At 47.2% G+C, this 17,888-nt stretch overlaps 1 protein-coding gene across 27 annotated transcripts in view; it reads right to left on the bottom strand.

The window, feature by feature from the left end:
* Window positions 1-17,261, bottom strand: part of mark3a (MAP/microtubule affinity-regulating kinase 3a) — a 30,182-nt gene extending 12,921 nt beyond the window's left edge. For 21 of the 27 annotated variants that reach the window (XR_002872610.2, XR_013653199.1, XR_013653201.1 and 18 more), the window contains exons 1-8: window positions 16,638-17,261; window positions 12,974-13,156; window positions 12,321-12,374; window positions 6,359-6,407; window positions 4,525-4,590; window positions 2,224-2,294; window positions 1,529-1,585; window positions 491-727 (exon numbers count right to left, since the gene is read on the bottom strand). Coding sequence is in view for 23 of the 27 variants with exons in the window: in XM_023951472.2 (XP_023807240.1) it covers window positions 491-727; window positions 1,529-1,585; window positions 2,224-2,294; window positions 4,525-4,590; window positions 6,359-6,407; window positions 12,321-12,374; window positions 12,974-13,156; window positions 16,638-16,688 (768 nt within the window). In the remaining 4 variants the exon portion in view is untranslated. Of the gene's footprint in view, window positions 1-490; window positions 728-1,528; window positions 1,586-2,223; window positions 2,295-4,524; window positions 4,591-6,358; window positions 6,408-12,320; window positions 12,375-12,973; window positions 13,157-14,377; window positions 14,489-16,637 lie in introns of those variants that run through there. The other 6 variants (XM_078940862.1, XM_078940864.1, XM_078940866.1 and 3 more) reach the window with 3 other exon arrangements.
* Window positions 17,262-17,888: the final 627 nt, after the last annotated feature.

Genomic DNA, 17,888 nt, shown 5'->3' with positions numbered 1-17,888 from the left:
GTGAGGGTGGAAGCACGCTCGCCATCTCAAACCAAAGGTTTACGTGAAATGTATGCAGGTTGTAACCCTTGTGCTCTCCTAGGCACTTTAACATTGGGAGTTGGGTCATCTAGACTCACTAGACAGTGCTCTGAACCTTTTTTCTTCAATATTTGTGATCTTCACTGGTGTCCATGGATTACATGAAATCTTTCCACCTTTATCCACCTTTGTCATGGTAGGGAGAACACGTCAATGTAAGGGTGGGGTCATCTAAGATAGCACAAGGGTTAATCAAATGTGACAGCAACTACACAACAGCTGAGTGTGAGACTTGTGAAGGGTCCAAACGGGGGGGGCTCCAGTCCAAGAGAGGGCCAGCAGCTCCCCCGCTTTTACCCCTCCAGCTAGGCTTCCAGATAACAGTTCAGACAAATATCCTGTTAGGAAAATAAAACTTCCAATAAAGAATATTCGGCCTGCACAGGACGCCTCGCGGGCGCCGTCCTACCTTCAGGTTCTGTCCATCGAAGGGCAGCGAGCCGCTGACCAGCGTGTACAGGATGACCCCCAGACTCCACACGTCCACCTCCGGCCCGTCGTATTTCTTGCCCTGGAACAGCTCCGGCGCCGCGTACGGCGGCGAGCCGCAGAACGTGTCCAGCTTGTTGCCCAGGGTGAACTCGTTGCTGAAGCCAAAATCTGCGATCTTTATGTTCATGTCTGCGTCGAGGAGGAGGTTCTCGGCCTGCAGAGGGACACGGGATACTTCAGGAGCTGGAAATCTTTCCGGGAAGAAACAAACACCAGCTCTGAAGAAAGTGACTTCTGTCCCCTTTCTGCTCGTCACGCTAAAAACACGACCCTGCTCAGAGCAGCTCGGTGACTCCGTCAGCATCTGCTGAAGCAGACGTGACCAAAGCATCCCAGCGCTTCCTCCTGCACAGAGACCCCTCAGCTCAAAGACCCCCTCAGCAAAAGCTCAGAGCCAATTTTAAAGGCTGATTTATAAACAACAGACACCGTTAGGAGCCGCCGGGAGCAGACAGATCCGACCTGCAAATCTAACTTTTCTGGCCTGTTTCTCCGATTCTTCAGCTGCTCGTCGACTCGCTGCTGCTTTAGCTGGAAAATAAACCCGTGAGGTCTGTAGAGTTGAAAGTCTCCAGAGCAGAAGAGGGTGGAGCTGCAGGAGGACTGTTTGGTTTATCCACCTGACGGGCAGACACACCCCATGGTTACCGTCTCTCCGTGAGAGCAGCGCCCCCATCAAACGTGGACGAAGCTCCTCAGATGCTGAGGCTGCCGTCAGCAGAGAGAGGAACCCAGAAACGGAGCAAAGGTGGATCGTTTGTTCTGGGAATCATGAAGGGACCCGGTTGAGGGTTAAGGAGACCGAGGAGGAGCGCTACAGATGCTCTGGGATGGGGGCGGGGCTTCCGTCACTTGTGACGTCAGTTGGCCCTGACCTTTCCTTCTGACTGACGCATCCGTTCCCCTCACAGACGGAGGCGTTTTTGAAGGTGGCGTGCGGCTTCTCTGAACTCACCTTGAGGTCACGGTGAACGATGTGCTTCTGGTGGCAGTACTGCACCGCTGACACGATCTGGAAAGAAGCAGACTGTAGCTCAGTTTCTCAGGGTTAGAAGATGTGAGAGGATGTGGTAAAGGATCAGATGTGGTCGACTCGGGCAGGAAGACGCAGCGGAGGTGGAGCCAGACACACCGATGGGGGGTGTGAAGACGAAGGCTGCTCTGTGCAGCAGCAGGTTCCTGTTTCCTTTAGGAGGACATTGTCAGAAAATGTCCCAGAGGCTTGAGCCTCAGCAAAGGCAGCGTGTTTCTGCAAGCCTCACAGGTTACTGAAGGCCGAGCAGTAACCGAATGGAACAGTAATCTGCAGAGGTCTGCTGATGGGATGGCGGCTTGACGGACAGACGTTTGTCTCTCCAGAAAACCTGTTGTTGCCACAGATGTGTTAATCTGAGAGCCTGAGGCTCTCGAAAGGCTCTCGTCCTCCAAAATGCTGCAGCAGGACTTTGCAGTCAACCGTTTTTGCTCACGACGCCGCCGCCAACCAAGGGCGGTTGGGGACATGGGGGCCTGTTTGGACATTTGTCATCACGTTTTGACGGCAGAGATGCTGCTGTCCAGTCAGACGTGCCAGAGACAGCGGCCCGCCGGAGAAAGGAGCAGAGGTGTGAAACCGGAACACTGCAGGAGGGGGGGGGGGGGGGTTGGTACCTGTCTAAATTTAGCTCTGGCCTCTTTTTCCTTCATTCTTCCATGTGCAACCAGGTAGTCGAACACCTCTCCTGCAAAAAACACAAACAGAGGAGAAGAGTTTGAGAAAGTGGAGGATAGCGAGCAGGAACCTCGTAAAAATAACTTCTGGTGCAGCTGGCGTTCACAGCCTCCATCTGCACGCTTCCAGGGCAACGCTCCTCCATATTGAAGGCATGCTTGGCGTTGCTTCCTCCATACTGAGCCCCTCCTGAAGGCACAAAGCTGCTGCAACACCCTTTCCTCTGCAGGAACGTCAGCGCTACAAACGTGACTGCAGCCACACGTGTGCTAAAGGAGCTCTGGAGGCCGGCGTGCGGGCGTCCGTGCGCGCCAAGGCCACTAACAGCACAGAACACGCAGCAAACACGGCGCCGAGTCCTCCAAACGTGGAGCAGCAGCTGCACTTCATCGCTGCAGTCAAGCAGCAGTGCATCGGCCTGCTGAGGATCAGGCTGAGATGTGGCTCTGTCAGTGAAATCCGAATGGAAACGGTCTGTCACGTAGAGGAAGGCCACAAACATTCGCCTTCCGCCTTGAACACAGCCCACGGCCTTCACATGCTGCTTCATCCCAAACATTCAGAGCATCCTGATGAAGCCTTGGACCCACATCATCATCATTGGTTCCTCTTCAGAGGAGCTGCTGCAGCAGAGAATGCTTTCAGAAAGGACCGGCTCTGAAGAAACCCGTCTGGACTGCAGCAGTGCTGTTCCAGAGGAAGGGAAGCAGCAGGGGAGCAGAGCTACAGGCCGGCTGGAGCCATTCCTGCCTGAAGGTCATCAAGGTCATGCCCAAATCCAGGCCTGGAGGGCCGGTGTCCTACAGGTTTTCCAACCATCCTGCCATTGAAGCTCCTTACTGGCTAAACACACCTGATCCAGGTAATCAACAGCAGATAAGGCAGGGTGCCTGGAAAACCAGCAGGACACCGGCCCTCCAGGCCTGGATTTGGGACGCCTGGTCTACATGGAAACAAGGAGCTCCTCAGGAAACATCAGCTTCAGCTATTGCTACAAACCATAATGCATCTGAATTCACTGATAAGACGTGGATTCAGAGTCGAACCTGAGATCAAGGATGAGGAGGAGGAAGACCGGATTAAAAACATCTAACAAAAAGGTGGATTTCCCTAAACCTGCAGACTTCCGTCCTCCAGCAACATGTCGTGACACAGAGAAGGTACGGGGTCATTCGGCCACGGGGCCATCCCAGCAGAATCGGGTTCCCCTCCTGTACCCATCAGAACCCGACTCCCTCCGACACGTTCAGAGAACAGACACCGAGCATTGGTTTGTGTTTCTGCTTTAAGGAGTTTGTGGCTGAAGTGAAGCTGGAACTCAATCCTTCAGCATTTCTGTGACGCGTGACGAGCCGAGGCTGCAGAACGCACGCATGAATCACATGACCCTCTTTGTTTTCAAACACCGTCTGTACTCAGCAGCACTTCTTCATCAACTCACTTTTACTATACATCGTCCCAACAGACCCACTCCAATGAAAACAGAGTTTGGTTTCTGAAGATGGCGGACGAGTCTATAGAAAAATAAGACTAAAATAGGATTTCTGAGTATTTCCTTATTCAAATCGTTGTGAATCAGCAGCAGATGAAAAAATGCAGTTTCAAAAGATCTGATTTGTGACGCAGCTGCTACAATTAGCAGGTAACAGTCTCTTAGCTCCGCCCCTTTCTGATGCAGACAAACAGATCCATGGCCGTACTCGTTTTCCTGGTCTGAGCTGGAATCTGGATCTAAACTGGACGGTTGCATGGCTACGATATTGCTGCCATTTCTCACATTAATGTTAGCTTGATGGCGTGAGGAGCTGTAAGCTAGCGGAAGACAGACGGATGATGGGAGGGGGGTGGGCCTTCTCAGTGCCAAAGGTCTCGCCCACAACTCAGAGGTGAGTTTCTAATGAACTCCTGCCGCTCTGCAGAAACTATGTCCTAGAAAACGACAAAGGTTTTTTGGGTCTAGTCTAAAAAACGCCATCTTGAAAAGAGCACTATGAACAGCTTGAACACGGATCAGGAGACGATCAGAGTCGGTCTTTAATGTAAAGCAAACACGCGCAGCCTAAAGACAAAAGTTTCTCCTTCAGGAAAAAGGTCTCAGCTTGTTGGTTTCAAAGCTCAGGATGATGGTTCAATGTGAGCAGAGATGCTTTGTTCAGAAAAACCACAGTTTGGGTTCAGGTGCGTGAATCTTTTCAGGAGACCGTGAGACCATAACGAAGAAGACACAGACGCCGCCTCACCTCCGCTGGCGTACTCCATGACCAGGTAGAGCGTCCGGTCCGTTTCGATCACCTCAAACAGTTTGACTGGAGGAGAGAAGGAACAGAAGAACCAGATCAGAGGCAGTCATTCACGAAGACGGAACATCAGCTGGTTTCTGTGTGCGGGGGCCGGACGTGGGGGAGTCCAGAACACCTTCAGCAGCAGCAGCAGATGCCAGAGACTGAGGAGCGGCTTGGAGCTGCTCTGCTAAATATAGAAGAGGTGGGATGATGGAGGACAAAGACGTGCGGTTCACAGAATCAGCCGCTGCAGCCGGATGTCTGCGGGAAACCAAAGCCTTTTGGAGTCCAGTAAAGACGCTTCTGCTTTACAGAAGCTGTTGTGGATGAATTCAGCCCCTCCTGCACAGCTCTCTTATTCTGTTGGAGTTTCAGCACAGAGGCTGATGCCGTTTTCCGCAGGCCGGCTGGAGCTGCAGAAGCTGCCGGTTAGCCTTTGCTTTGGCTGAAGCCAATACCTCACAAACACACCCGAGGAGTTTTTCCACAGAGAAACCTGCTTAAGAAACACATAAGACCTCTAGAAGCTCTGGATCATAACCAACATGTGCAATATCTGGTCTGGAAAGGGCATCCGACGTCTGTATTCTGACTTTACACATATTTATAGAAAGATCATGCATTTTTATCTTCAATCCTGACTTCTACGCATCCTTTTAAACGTCTGGAGAGAATCCTAAGTTTCCTTGATTTTGGTGTTTACGGCTTCAGACGTTGTGCTCGTGTACCACGATAACAAAACTATTTTCCCATTTAACAATGATTTAAACCTGCAGTCTGCTTCTGTGGAAGACATTTCCTACAGACGACTGCATGGGGAAGAGTTGGAAAACAACAAAACAGAAGTAGCAGAAAAAGCCGCTTTCATTTAAGAACAACCTCGGAGACAGACGTCAGATCAAATGTTGTCCAGAAAACTCTGTAAGAGCTTCTGCTGCAAAGAACCAACCCAGAAAGGCGGTTTTACTTCAGCTCAGGTTTTAATGCAAAGGCCTGCGATGTGCTGACACCAGGCTGCTTCTCTTTCAGTTCTCCATTCAGGACTTTTCATGTCTGGAACATGACGTGAAAAGAGCAGCTGACCATCCAGCATCAGTAAAGTCCTGCATTCTTCAAAAGAACAAAGCTCTTCTTTTTGGGAGGGAAACTCAAAATGCAGCATTCTGTATATTTTACATTCACTACTCCTCTCATCCAGATTGCACAGCATCGTATTAGCAACTCCTTGATGAGCAGATCTGGTGGATTATTACAATGTTTATGTCTTGGAGGTTACTGCTGATGCTCTCCACACCTTCACAAACGTTCAGTAGACCATCTGGTGGGACGTGTCTTTCACGTCAAAAGCTCATTTTCTATCAGATTTATGCCTGTGGAACAGCCTGAGGACGCGAGGCCTTCATCCACTCTGGAGGCTTTAAGACCAAAACCTTAAACGCATCTTTTCAGTAAAGCTTTTACAAAGTTTTTACTTGTCCACATGTTTTCATTTGATTATATTAATCTTATAAATCAAATCATTGGATTTATTTTGATGTACTGGAAGGACGTTTATGTGTTGGGTTTTTATTATTATTATTTTTACTAGTATTAACTAGTATTTTTTATTTTACTAATATCTATTTTATCATGGGAAGCACTTTGAGATGCTCTGTAGCAGGAAAAGCGCTCTAGAAATAAAGTTGAGTGTCAGACGACCTTTTCGATTGACTCTGTGTTCTGAGTGGCTTTCAGGGATTATTGATCACTATTTCTGTCATAATGAGACCTAAAAATCAAATCAACTACTTACCAATATTAGGATGATTCAAGATCTTCATTATTCGGACTTCTCTGAAGAGCTGAAAGAGAGAGAAACCACTCTGAACGTCAAACTAGCAGGACAGTTTGTCCTCCGTCAGGATATTAGAACAATGACAGAAAAACACCAGAGACCTCAGGAGCAAGGTCACTGCAGGTCAAGCTCTCAGCAAACGCTTTCTACATTTTACACAGTGACTGTTAAAAATGTACCTAAGCAGAGGAGGAGGCAGGCTTCTGAGCTCCCGCTTTTCTCAACCCATTAATGAAAAGTTTTTTTTAAAAATGGTGGAAGAAGTAATTACAGCTGCATCAGTTTAGTGTCAGAGCAGCAGAAAGGATTTTAAACCAACATCACACGGCCAATGTCAGAGACAAATGTCAATGGTGCTGAGGTAGAGCGGTCGACCTCTGGTCAGAAGACTCCAGGATTAGTTCCACAATCACCCGCCCGTGTGTCTTTGAGCAAGACACTGAACCCCCCCCAATGCTCCTGGTGGTTATAGGTTGGTGCCAGTGTTTGCTAGCGGAGTCGCCATCAGATTGTGAATGTGACTAAAGTCCTTCGGTCCTTAAAGGGTCAAGAACACACACAATCGTCGTTTTGAGCTGTTAGGTGTCTTTTAATGTTCATTTCTCACTAAAAACAACCCGAAAGTGGTATTTTGATCCATTCATCTCTGAGTATTCCTCCAAAAACTGTCTCTCTGAGCACCAGCCCCTCTCAATCCACAGAAACAAGTGGGTTCTCACATTGTGACATCACAAAGTGAGGAACAGCCCCTTCCAAGAAGAGTCTATGCTGTAAGTCCCGCCCCCAGGCTAACAGACACACCCACCTACTCAGTGAAGCTAGTGGTGATCGGCTAAACGCTTTTATTTATATGAATGTCCAATCTTTGCAAAAGTTTCATTGTTTTGTTTTCAACGTCGTGTTCAAACTCAGACACGATGCTGAGGCCCACTCTAGGATGATGTCATGAAATGGGCGGCACCCACAAGGAGAGAAAGGCGGAGCCTCAGAGATCGAGTCCTCTTAGTTCCAGGTAGGAGCTGAAAACAACTCGTTATTTTAAAAAATGTTCTTTAGTGTGCCAAAACGTCATATATGATCATATGTGTGGATGTAGTTTACTAGAAAAGGCTTCAGAACAGCAGGATTTAGACCCTTTAAAACAAGGTGGAACTATATAGATATACGTTCATGCTCTAAGATGGCTGGATGAAGCTCGTCTGCTGGACTTTTATATATGTAGTTGTAGATTTAGATAAGTTAATTCTTCTCTAAGATTTCTGGTAAATCGCCTGTCCGTCCTGGGGGAGGATCCCTCCTTCATGTGGGCACCCCTGAGGTTTCTTCGTTTTTTCCGGAATCCGTTTTTTTTGGGAGTTTTTCCTTACCGCGAAGGGGGGTCTAAGGGCAGGGATGCCAGTATAGCTTAGTCAGTTTGTTAGTTCATTTTAGTATTTTTCTATTGAACTCTTTGTATTCGTGATCCTTTTGAGTTCATGTTTTACTTCGAAGCCCATCGAGACGACTGTTGTTGTGATTTTGGGCTATACAAATAAAATTGAATTGAATTGAATTAAGATAAGTAAAACATGTGACAAATTCCAGATGTTTTAAGGAAGAACATTTTCATACTTTTCTCTGTTTAAACTCTCAAAGTTCAAACCTTCATAGAAAAATAGTCCAGTTTTATAGAATGAAAAAGATCTACAAGTGATCAAATATGTAAGCAGATTTGGCAAACTGAACGGATTCTGTACAGGAGACACGGCGCGGAACAGACAAGGTCTACAGCCAATCAGGATCCAGAACACAGTGCCAGGTTTCAAAGCATGCAAAACAGCACTGAAAAAAAATGCAGTTTTTGGTTACCATATATGCAGACGTTTAGACTCCTTAATTTGATCCAAAAACATGTTCATGTTGAGCACTTTTGGTGATGATGTCACAGCTCAACCCTTCGGGAAACTCCCTCCACCCTGACCCGTGGAAACGGCCTTCAGAGACCTCTTCAACCACGACATGCAGCTACTTAGAGACAGCAGAGAAAGCCAAAACCTCTCCACCGCACTTGATTAGGTTCAAGTGTTCATCAACCACAGAGTGAAGTTCTTTTCCCAGTCCGGTTCCAGGAGCAGCGGGTTTACAGGCAACACTGGAATCTCTCCTCAGCTGGAACATCCTGAGCCAATAAATCATTGTCCGTGTCTAGCTCCCACATTTACCAGCACAATCAGCGTAATGTGATTGCAGAGCTCCAAAGTGCATTTGACCGTTTTGTCTGAAAACGGTTCACAGGTACAGAATTTCCTTTTTTTTTTTTTTTACTCATCCTAATAATTCCGGTAGTTTCTTCCGACTTCGAGAGCAAACCTTTCGTTTTCTTCACACCTAAAGCAGCGGGTCTCTTCATTGGTCAGACTGCTGCTTGTGCGTCCGAATTCTGTCTCTGAGCAGGGACCGATCCCAGAGACGCCATCACAAACGCCATCGCCCCCTCAAACCCCCAGGACCCCCCCTTCTGCCCCACAGTCTGCTCAGCTGGAGTCACCCCGAGGGGCAAACAGATGGCAACAAACAGCGGGCGCTGCTTTCAGACCAACACTCTGCACGCCGGGCTGACACGACACACTTTGTTACACAAGTCGATAGAGATATGGCTGATGGGTCACATGTGAAGTTCCCCACTGAGCTTCATGGGTGGTCAAAGCTGATCTGAGGGGAACCAGCAGAAACGCAGTCTGAACGTCAGCTCTGGTGTCACAGGAACACTTTTTCAGTCTTCTGAGCCGCATTCAGAAACAGTTTGCATGTTTAGATCCATGATGGCTGGCATGTTCTAGCTCAGCGTTCATCCGGGTTCTTGTAAAAATGGTTCCTCAGGCGCAGAGCCTTTCAGGGATCCGGACGTCTGTTTGGAAAGGTGAACACTAGGGCTGCACGATATGAGGAAAACTCGTGATATGCGATATTGGTGATTAATATTGCGATAACGATATAATTTGCAGTATATAAACAAATAGCGAAACAACCAAAGACATTTCACTGCAACAGTTTAAAAATTATACTCCAAATGACCCTTGTCGACGTAGGAGGCAAACATCAAACATAAAAGGGCTCATCTGATTGATCAACAACGTAAACAGGTCCTTCCGATTGGTTAAATGCACAAAGGGATTTATTTCAATTGTTCAATATTTCAAGCTGCCGTGAGTTTGTTTTAGCACACTTAAGGTAACCATTTATTGCGATTTTTGACATCTTTTGCGGTATGCATATTGCACAGCTTGATGTTGCGATAACGATAAATTTGCGGTATATTGTGCAGGTCTAGTGAACACATTTCTACAGCTTGAAGATCTTCTGTTTCTGGTCAGTGAAACAGAGGAGACAAACGTCTTCTCTGACACGGGGACAAAGACGACGTTTTGTTGAATCCGTTTTCTGAATCATGACTTTAACAGTTGAACTGCATCGTCAGCAAGAGCTTCAGGAGAAAAGATGAAAAACAAAAGTGGTAAACAGGAGCAGGATGTCTGCAGACAGTGAGGGGGGGGGGGGGGGGGTGCGTCAGTCTGTGACTTCCATGTGTCAATCATTTCTACTCACAATACTCTAAGAAAGTGTTGAGGTGTAAAAGGCTTCAGGCTGCTCCGCTTTTCACACAACAGGAAGCGGCTCTGATCAACTCGGTTTTATTCAGACAGAAACACTCATGTGAACACATCTACGCTGCAAAATGGATACTTGATCAATAACTAGAAGTAAAATCTAAAATACTGGAACACAGAGACGAATGCAGGACCAAGATGCACTGGGGTCTGTTCAGCTTCTTCACCTCCGGTGGGAAACCCTCCACTCAAAGTCCGATGAAGCCACTTGGGTGAGAGGTGAAATGTTTTGCAACCAGCGTGGTTTATTCTGAACATCCCATAATAGTCATTTAGTAGTTCATGCCTTACCAATGAAATAAAACCGTGATGTGTTTTCATTAAATTGATAAACCTATTTCCATCTGTAGTAACGTCGGTGTATTCTTTCAGGCAGAGGTTTCCGGGGTAACGAGGATGCTGACCTTTAACCTCCAACCTGAAGCGGACTGGATCAGGTCTGACCGGACCTGAACGGCAGCGCCGCATTCCTCCGCCGACAGCTGAAGGACGTCTGCTCCATTTTCTGCTTTTGCAAACTCCAAATCACTAATGTTGGTCAGGATTTTCGGAAACGACTGCTCATGCCAGTTTACCCAAACATCACCTGGATGGAACAGATGCACCGCACCGCCCCCCCCCAAATCATAAGGTTTGACATCAAAAAACGCCCTTAAAATATGATCCTCCATTAATATTCATTACAGGCCTGTTAAAAAATGAAGATGAAGAGTCCTCAACTAAAATAGAATGGAGGGAGTGTATTTCTGGAAAGGTGAGACCAGCAGAAACGTTTCCGTGTTTCTGAATCCAGAGAACGTCACAGCTTCAAAGCTCCAACTCCTTAAAATAAACATGACAGGAAATCTGAAGCAAAAGCGTTTGGTCTGACAAACCCTAACCTAAAGACAGCGAGCTTCAACAACAAAAGGCCCGGCGCTTTTCCCTCTCTGACATGACTCGTGTTTTTCCTGTCAACGCCGGGTCACAGCCAGTGCCAGAGGGCCAAACCCCCCCCCCCCCCCCCCCCCCCCCCAACGTGGGCCACAAATCAATGGAGCTGTGGAAAAACTGATGGAAAACCACGGGCTGGCTGCTGAGAGGAGGCGAGCAGCCGGACCCGGCTCTACCTGTCCGTCCGTCCCACCCACCCACCCACCCACCAAAGAGCCTCCAAAGCTGCAGAGACCAGGACCAAGCGGCCCAGACTAACCCAAGGACAGCCGGGCCAAACCCCCGCCAGCCCACTCCCCCATAGGGGGGCTGAAGCCGAGACTTGCATTTGAAAAGGCAGAGTCACTTCCTGAACAAAAGAAATGAAAGTCACAGTAGCTGCGTTTCCATCACACATATACGCAATTATTAGTGAACTTCAAGAAATGTACAAAAAAACCCCACAATGACAGAGTTTTAATTAAATCCTAATTATGTCAATAAACACAAACTGACTCCCCCCATAAGTCATTCAGAAACACGGATGTGACCAATACTTTGATTGACAGCAGATCCATTCACATTTCTACCACGGCACTAGCGCTCATCATCATCTATCAAAGGAGACGTCGGCGTCTTCTTCAGGTCGTGGAGCGGCGAGCTCCTTACATGTGGGAGGGGCTACGGATGAAGCCATTTTGGGAAATGGTGGTTGGTGATTTTCCAGAAGAGCCGTGGATCCAACAATTCCACATGACACGCTCCACTTCTGATGAGCTGTGACACAATAAGGGCATCACCATCCGGTTGTTGGTCACATGACTCATTTCATTTGAAAAGTGTTTCCATTGTAGTTTAGTGAAATGTGTTTATTTGAATACACCTCAAAAACCACCAGGCGCTAAAACGTTATTTTTTCTGATAACTGCGAGTTTTTTTCTAAATAGTCATGTTTCCAAAAGGCAAATTTATTATCGCAAATACAATTCGCGCAATTTCACGGCCAATAGAAACGGAGCTAATGCCAGTTTGAAAACTGATGACAGAGTCAAAAAGTGGAAGGAGGAAAACTGATTTTCTATTCCATCACCGGTTTGGAAAAATGTCAACAAAAGCATCATTTCAGAGGGAAAACATCTGAACCTGATTAAGCATTGACAGTGCAAAAAGACCCACAATGCAACAGTTTACAGGAAGTATACATGCGTCGTCTGCAGAGGAAGACACATTCGGTTTCCTGTAGTTCCAGTCATTATGACTTCATCTGCTGCACGTCTTTTACTTTACTCTTTACTTCTTCGAGTCAATTACTTCTGCCACAGAGTAACCGTTCAGCAGGAGAAAAGAAGAATGATAATTACCTTCTGTAGGCTGTTGGGGTTCAGCTGAGTCTTGTCTATGATCTTAATTGCCACCTGGGGAAGAAAAACATGGTATGACAAATGCAGAGGAAGCCCAACGCTCACCACAGAAATCCAGAGGCGAGCCAAGAGGCTGAAGATCTAACCATGGAGACGTAAGGGACACGGGTCAAAGGGCCACAGCCTGCTTTACAGCCTGTTCACCCCCCCATTTTACCGGGCAGAACCAGCAGGACGTGAAGCTCTACATGTGGTCGTGGTGGTGGTGGGGGGCAGTGGTTTGAAATCCTCCAGAAGACAGAAGCCCCTCTCCTTCTGTGACCCCACACTTCAACAGAACCAACAGGCTCGTGAACGAACGAGGGTCATAACCGCCACACCATCACCCCCCCCCCCCCCCCCCCCCAAACCTCAGCCTATTAGCTCTGAGAACGGCCTGTACGCATGCTTGCAGCAAGACCTGCAGAGGCACTTGTGCAATGAGACTTGAACACATTCACCTGTGCAGGTGTGTTCAGCGCAGCTGTGTGGCCTGTACGTGCTTAGGGGAGAGTGGACGGACTGCTGTGCTGCACATACTTAAAGCATGACCCTGAATCTAAACACCGCGTCATGTCAACTTTCTGCAGAAGCTCCCGGTCTGGGAAACTCACCTCCCTGCCTGTGAGGATGTGCCGGGCCAGTTTGACTTTGGCGAAGTTGCCCTTGCCGATGGTTTTGAGCAGGCGGTAGTTTCCGACGTGGGGTGGCTGCGACTCGTCGGAGCTGCGGGTTCGAACGCCGGTCCGGCTGGAGCGCGTGCCGAGGTCCGAGCGGCCGTTGCTGTGCGAGGTGTGCTGCAGAGAGGACATCCTGTTAGAGCGTCTCCGTGCGTCAGCTGTGACCCATTCCCCTCCATTAAAACCACCACAAACATTCATTCTGCTCTTCTTCCAGCATCCACAGATGTCTGACCGACTCATTTCCCAGCATCCATTACATTTCTTGGCTTTAAAAAAAGAAAGTTATTAGAAATTTTTAATTAACACTGTTAAAAACAGGAAAGCTGCCAATCAATCCACAGCTCTTTAGATGACATCAATGACGTTTTCACCTCTGAGCACGTCATTAAAAAAACACGCATCTGTTCCATCAGACGTAGTTTTCCAACGTTTCCATGTTCTCCAGGAGCTTCCAACACTACAGGAACTGAGTCACATGACCTCCAAACTACAGTCAACACAGACGTGAACTCTGAAAGGAGCTCCATTGTTCTGTCACTGTTGCTAATAAAGATTCAGGCCGTCTTCTGCATCACAGCATCATTCCCTCTCATCCTAACTTCAGGCTGCAAATAAACTGAGGATGAAATGGAGAGGAGGTCGAGGAATGCAGCGGGGGAATCAAACCAGTGACCTCCGACCTGCACCTTTATCTAAAACCCAGAGAAGAAGCTCTCGGCTGTGATGATGTGCTGACAGAACAGCCAAACAAAGATTGATTTTTTGACAAAAAGGGACGGATACTCGGCGTGGCCCGAGTATCGACGGCCCGGCTGCCGCCTCGTTCACAGCGGTGGTGCTCTCGACTCCACCCCCGAGCCTAACTGCCCCATTCACCCTTCACACAAACACAAATGCAGAGAAAGGGAGAGACAATGGACAGCTCGCTGAAGTTATTCCAACAGATCTGTTAACTCTGAATGTTCGGAGACTCTGGATGTCTGTTTGCCATAATCTAACATTCCTGAAGACACCATTAACCACAATAGGGTCACTTCAACTCCACTAAGCAGCACAAACATGCTTTAAGTCACTACAGGAGTATTTTGGGAGCGCTACAGTCAAAGCAGTGGAGATAAAAATATCAACTAGGATAAGGTCACTGTTGAGCACTGCTGGCAGGAAAAGCCCGTCCGTGGCGGGATTGGGATGCAGTGCTGACCCGCTCGGCACTTCAGACCAACAAGGAGGAAAACATTCCCAACTCTAAAGCATTCAACCAACGGTTTCATCCAACAACTTCCTGCAAGACGTCCTCTACAAACACAGAGAAACCCCTTCCTATGTTTTACTCACAAGGCTGCGATGTCTCCGGGTGGCCTGAGAGCCCGTCATGTTTTCCACAGGACGGCACTTTGCCCTCTGAGGATGCCCACAGCCCCGCACAGACCAGAGCCCCACAAGCACAGAGAGGAAGAGGAGCACTGATGAAGCTCAGCCTGCTGCAGGCAAGCAGGGAACAGCCGTCCTTTCAAAATAAAGCCTGGGATTCTGATCTGAACATCCCCGTTTCATAGAAAAAAATACACATTAAAAGGTAAACGCCTGTCTGTTACCAGAAGTTGTAGATATTCTTCAAACTGCTTATACTCCTGATTAAAGACCCACTCCGATGAATATGGAGTTTTTAACACGTTCGTGTGGCTTTTTTCTAATGATGGAGCACATTTATTAAGAAAATTTAGATTAAAGAAATAATGTTGTTTGAAAAAGGTTGTAGTCTTAACGTACAAACTACGGTGGGCGGGGCCAAATTCTCCCTGCTCCGCCCCTTTCTGATCATCCACTGTCAGACAAATAGATCGGTGAATGTCTTTGTTTTTCTGGTCTGAGCTGGAATCTGCACATAAACAAACAGGACTCTGCACCAACGGTCCCGCCCACAAATCAGAGGTGAATTTCTGAGGAACTCCTGCTGCTCTGAAAAAAAATGATGTCCTAGAAAACAAGTTTTATGATTTTTCAGAAAACTGGATCATCCTAATTGAGAGAGCACTGGGATCGGCTTTAGAACGGATCAAAAGGTGATCGGAGTGGGGACTTTACTAGTCATCCTTTACATTAGAACACTGAGCAACAAAGGATCAATAGTTTCACCTCATCTTATCGCCCTCTGAGCTGTTTGTGCTCCACTCCAGCAGACGCTGCAGCTGACACGAGTCATGAGACGGACCGTATCACATGCAGACATCAGGCATCTGCAGTGGCTTAGACAACATGATACGGGGAAGGACAGAATGTATGGATGTATGATACTCGAAATCTGCCTGCTTCACAAAATGCCTCCTTTCCCCCTCAAAACAATCACTTAGAAATATGCAGATGTCGATTCTATATCTTTATTTTCAGAAGAGCCACTATTAATTAACACTAAAATCAACTGTTAGATAATTATCCTGTCCAATACTTTAGCAGACAGGCCATTCCTCTGTCCCTGGACATGATCCTATGTAAGGAAAGGGTTTTTCTGCTGCTGAGGGACTTCCTGAAGCTGAGTAACAACTTTACACGACTTAAAAAAACTCTCACAAAATTCCTACAAAAGCAATTACTGCTACAATACAAATCATCCAACAAGGAAAACGAATAACAGCTGAGTAAAGTAGAAGCGGTGTTCAGACACTGAGATAACTAAGCAGTCTCTAAAATTGAATTTTAAATCAGCTTCAATAGGACTCTCACTAAAACACTAGATTGGCTGTTAGCTACTCTAAAATCCTCCTCTCCCAGTTATTTACTCAGGCTGTTTAAACAGAGGTGTTGTGTTTAAAGACGTCAGTCAATCAGGTGTTGAAGTAACTCTTCAAGGCGTCAGGAGGTCTACTTACAAAAATCATACATTGTAAAAGAGCAAACACCACAAGAAGCCACGGTCAACAAAATGTGCACCGCAAATTTTTAACATTAATGTGCAATATTACAAATCCTCTGGGAATTCTTTGATTGTAATAATAAGACCCGTTTTTAATTACAACAAAATTATGAACTAGTTTCATTAAATATTCTTTTATTTTGATAGCACAAACCGGAAGCCCACAGAGTCATGTTGCCAGCAGTTCGACGACCTCCTTTCAAGCAGGAGAGCACTGTTTGTCACAGGGGGCGGAGCTACGAGGGTTCGCTTTGAAATCTGAGTGGATAAAATGTCGTGATTGACAGCTGCAAAGGCCAACTGGCGTCCGGGACGGAAACTACTGTTGCCTGCCAGAACCAGTCCAGCAGGCAAAGTACTGTAGTTCAGCTCGTGTTTGGGCCTTAGCTGCTTGCTTAAACACCAAATAAAAAGTCACAACAAGGCAGATGTTTTACAGTTCATGCAAGAACCAAGTGTTGTGTTATTTTTATCTCACACGCCGGTATAAATTAAAGGCAGGGCGTGTTTGACGGAGAGGCAGCTTGTTTACCATGTAACACAAAGTAGTACATCGGGTGTAAAACAAGCCATCGGTCAGAAAATAAAGAAATGAAGTGATTGGGCTGCCGCGTATCTTTGACTGACAGCCATTTTTCAGGCAGTTGACCGATTGAACGTGACCAGAAGAGCCCGTCTACTCACACTTTCCGTCACCTTTTCGTTGACCGTGGGTAAGGGAGTTTTGGTTGACATCTTCTCGGCCGTCTTCCTTCAAAACTCTTGTTTTCCGATGTCCAAACGCCAGCCCGACCTCCCAAAACCAACAGACCCTAATTCGCTCTGCAGCTCTCTCCGGAAAACGGTCTCGGCATGGATCGTGACGACTCTCGCAGACCGGACGTGTTTGTGCCGAGCACCTGAGCTCTCAGGAAGAGCAAAGAAAAAAAAAAAAGAAGAAACTACGGAGCGGTACGGTCTGCTTTTCAGTGGTTACATGTCACTGCAGGCCGGTGAGGTCCGATCCACACATCCCGACAGGAAAAGCGGTGTCCATGAGAGTCAGTGAGGCTAACTAAACTAACGCGAAGGCGCTGTGTGACTGTGTCGGTCGGTACAAAAATAGCCGAACCTTCCCTTTTCCCGCAAACCGAGTTCGGATTAAACAGAACCGATATAGGGTCACTGGTAGGAGTTTGGCAGAGAGAAGGTAAATCCCCGGAAGGCTGAAACACCCGCAGTCTGTTCTGTTTCTCCCATCTCCTGCGGACTAAAGTGAAGCAGTTCGGACTGTTTTAGGTGGGACCAAAATGGCTACTGAGCGGCTGGGCTGGATTAGGATGCGTTCACGGACCCATTGCACCGTCAGACATAACTAAACCGTGAATCTCCGAAGGGTTAAAAAACACCAATTCAGCACGATTTCCCACTACAAGTGGCATTTTTCTGTGAAAATACGGAATACATATAATCAGCACACAAAGTAAAATATATGCATTTTAACTGTTGTCAGTGGTGTATTTGTTTTTTCGCCCTTCAAAATAATCATTAATTTAATTAGAAAAACGTTGCAGTTGAACTAATTTGATGAGAAAAATGGTTTACAAAAATGTGAAAACGTTTTTTAACTTGAATGCAATCTCTGCGCTCCTGACGGTACTTGAAGGCACCACGTCCATGTTTTACTGAGCGGGCAGAGAAAACTTACTGACCTCGGTCCCACTGGACCGGTGAGCCCGACCAGAACCTCGGCGGGCCGAGAGGAAACTGCCTCGTGACTCACTTCAAAAGGGGTGTGGATGACGCACACGAAGGTAAAGCCCGCGTGAAAACACCAGCTTCCTGTCCCTAGCATCTGACAATCCCAAGGCGTTTCTCTATGCGAACCCAGAGTCTAGGTTGATCCAAAACTGAGCGTTTCAGAACCGATGTTCTGTTTTCCCTGCATTAACTAAT

The sequence above is a fragment of the Oryzias latipes genome, chromosome 22 (assembly GCF_053564925.1).
Source record: "Oryzias latipes strain Hd-rR chromosome 22, Olatipes_Hd-rR_3.1".
NCBI lineage: Eukaryota > Metazoa > Chordata > Actinopteri > Beloniformes > Adrianichthyidae > Oryzias > Oryzias latipes.
The sequence above is the reverse complement of the archived record's forward strand: the minus strand, read 5'-3'. Positions and strand labels throughout refer to the sequence as shown.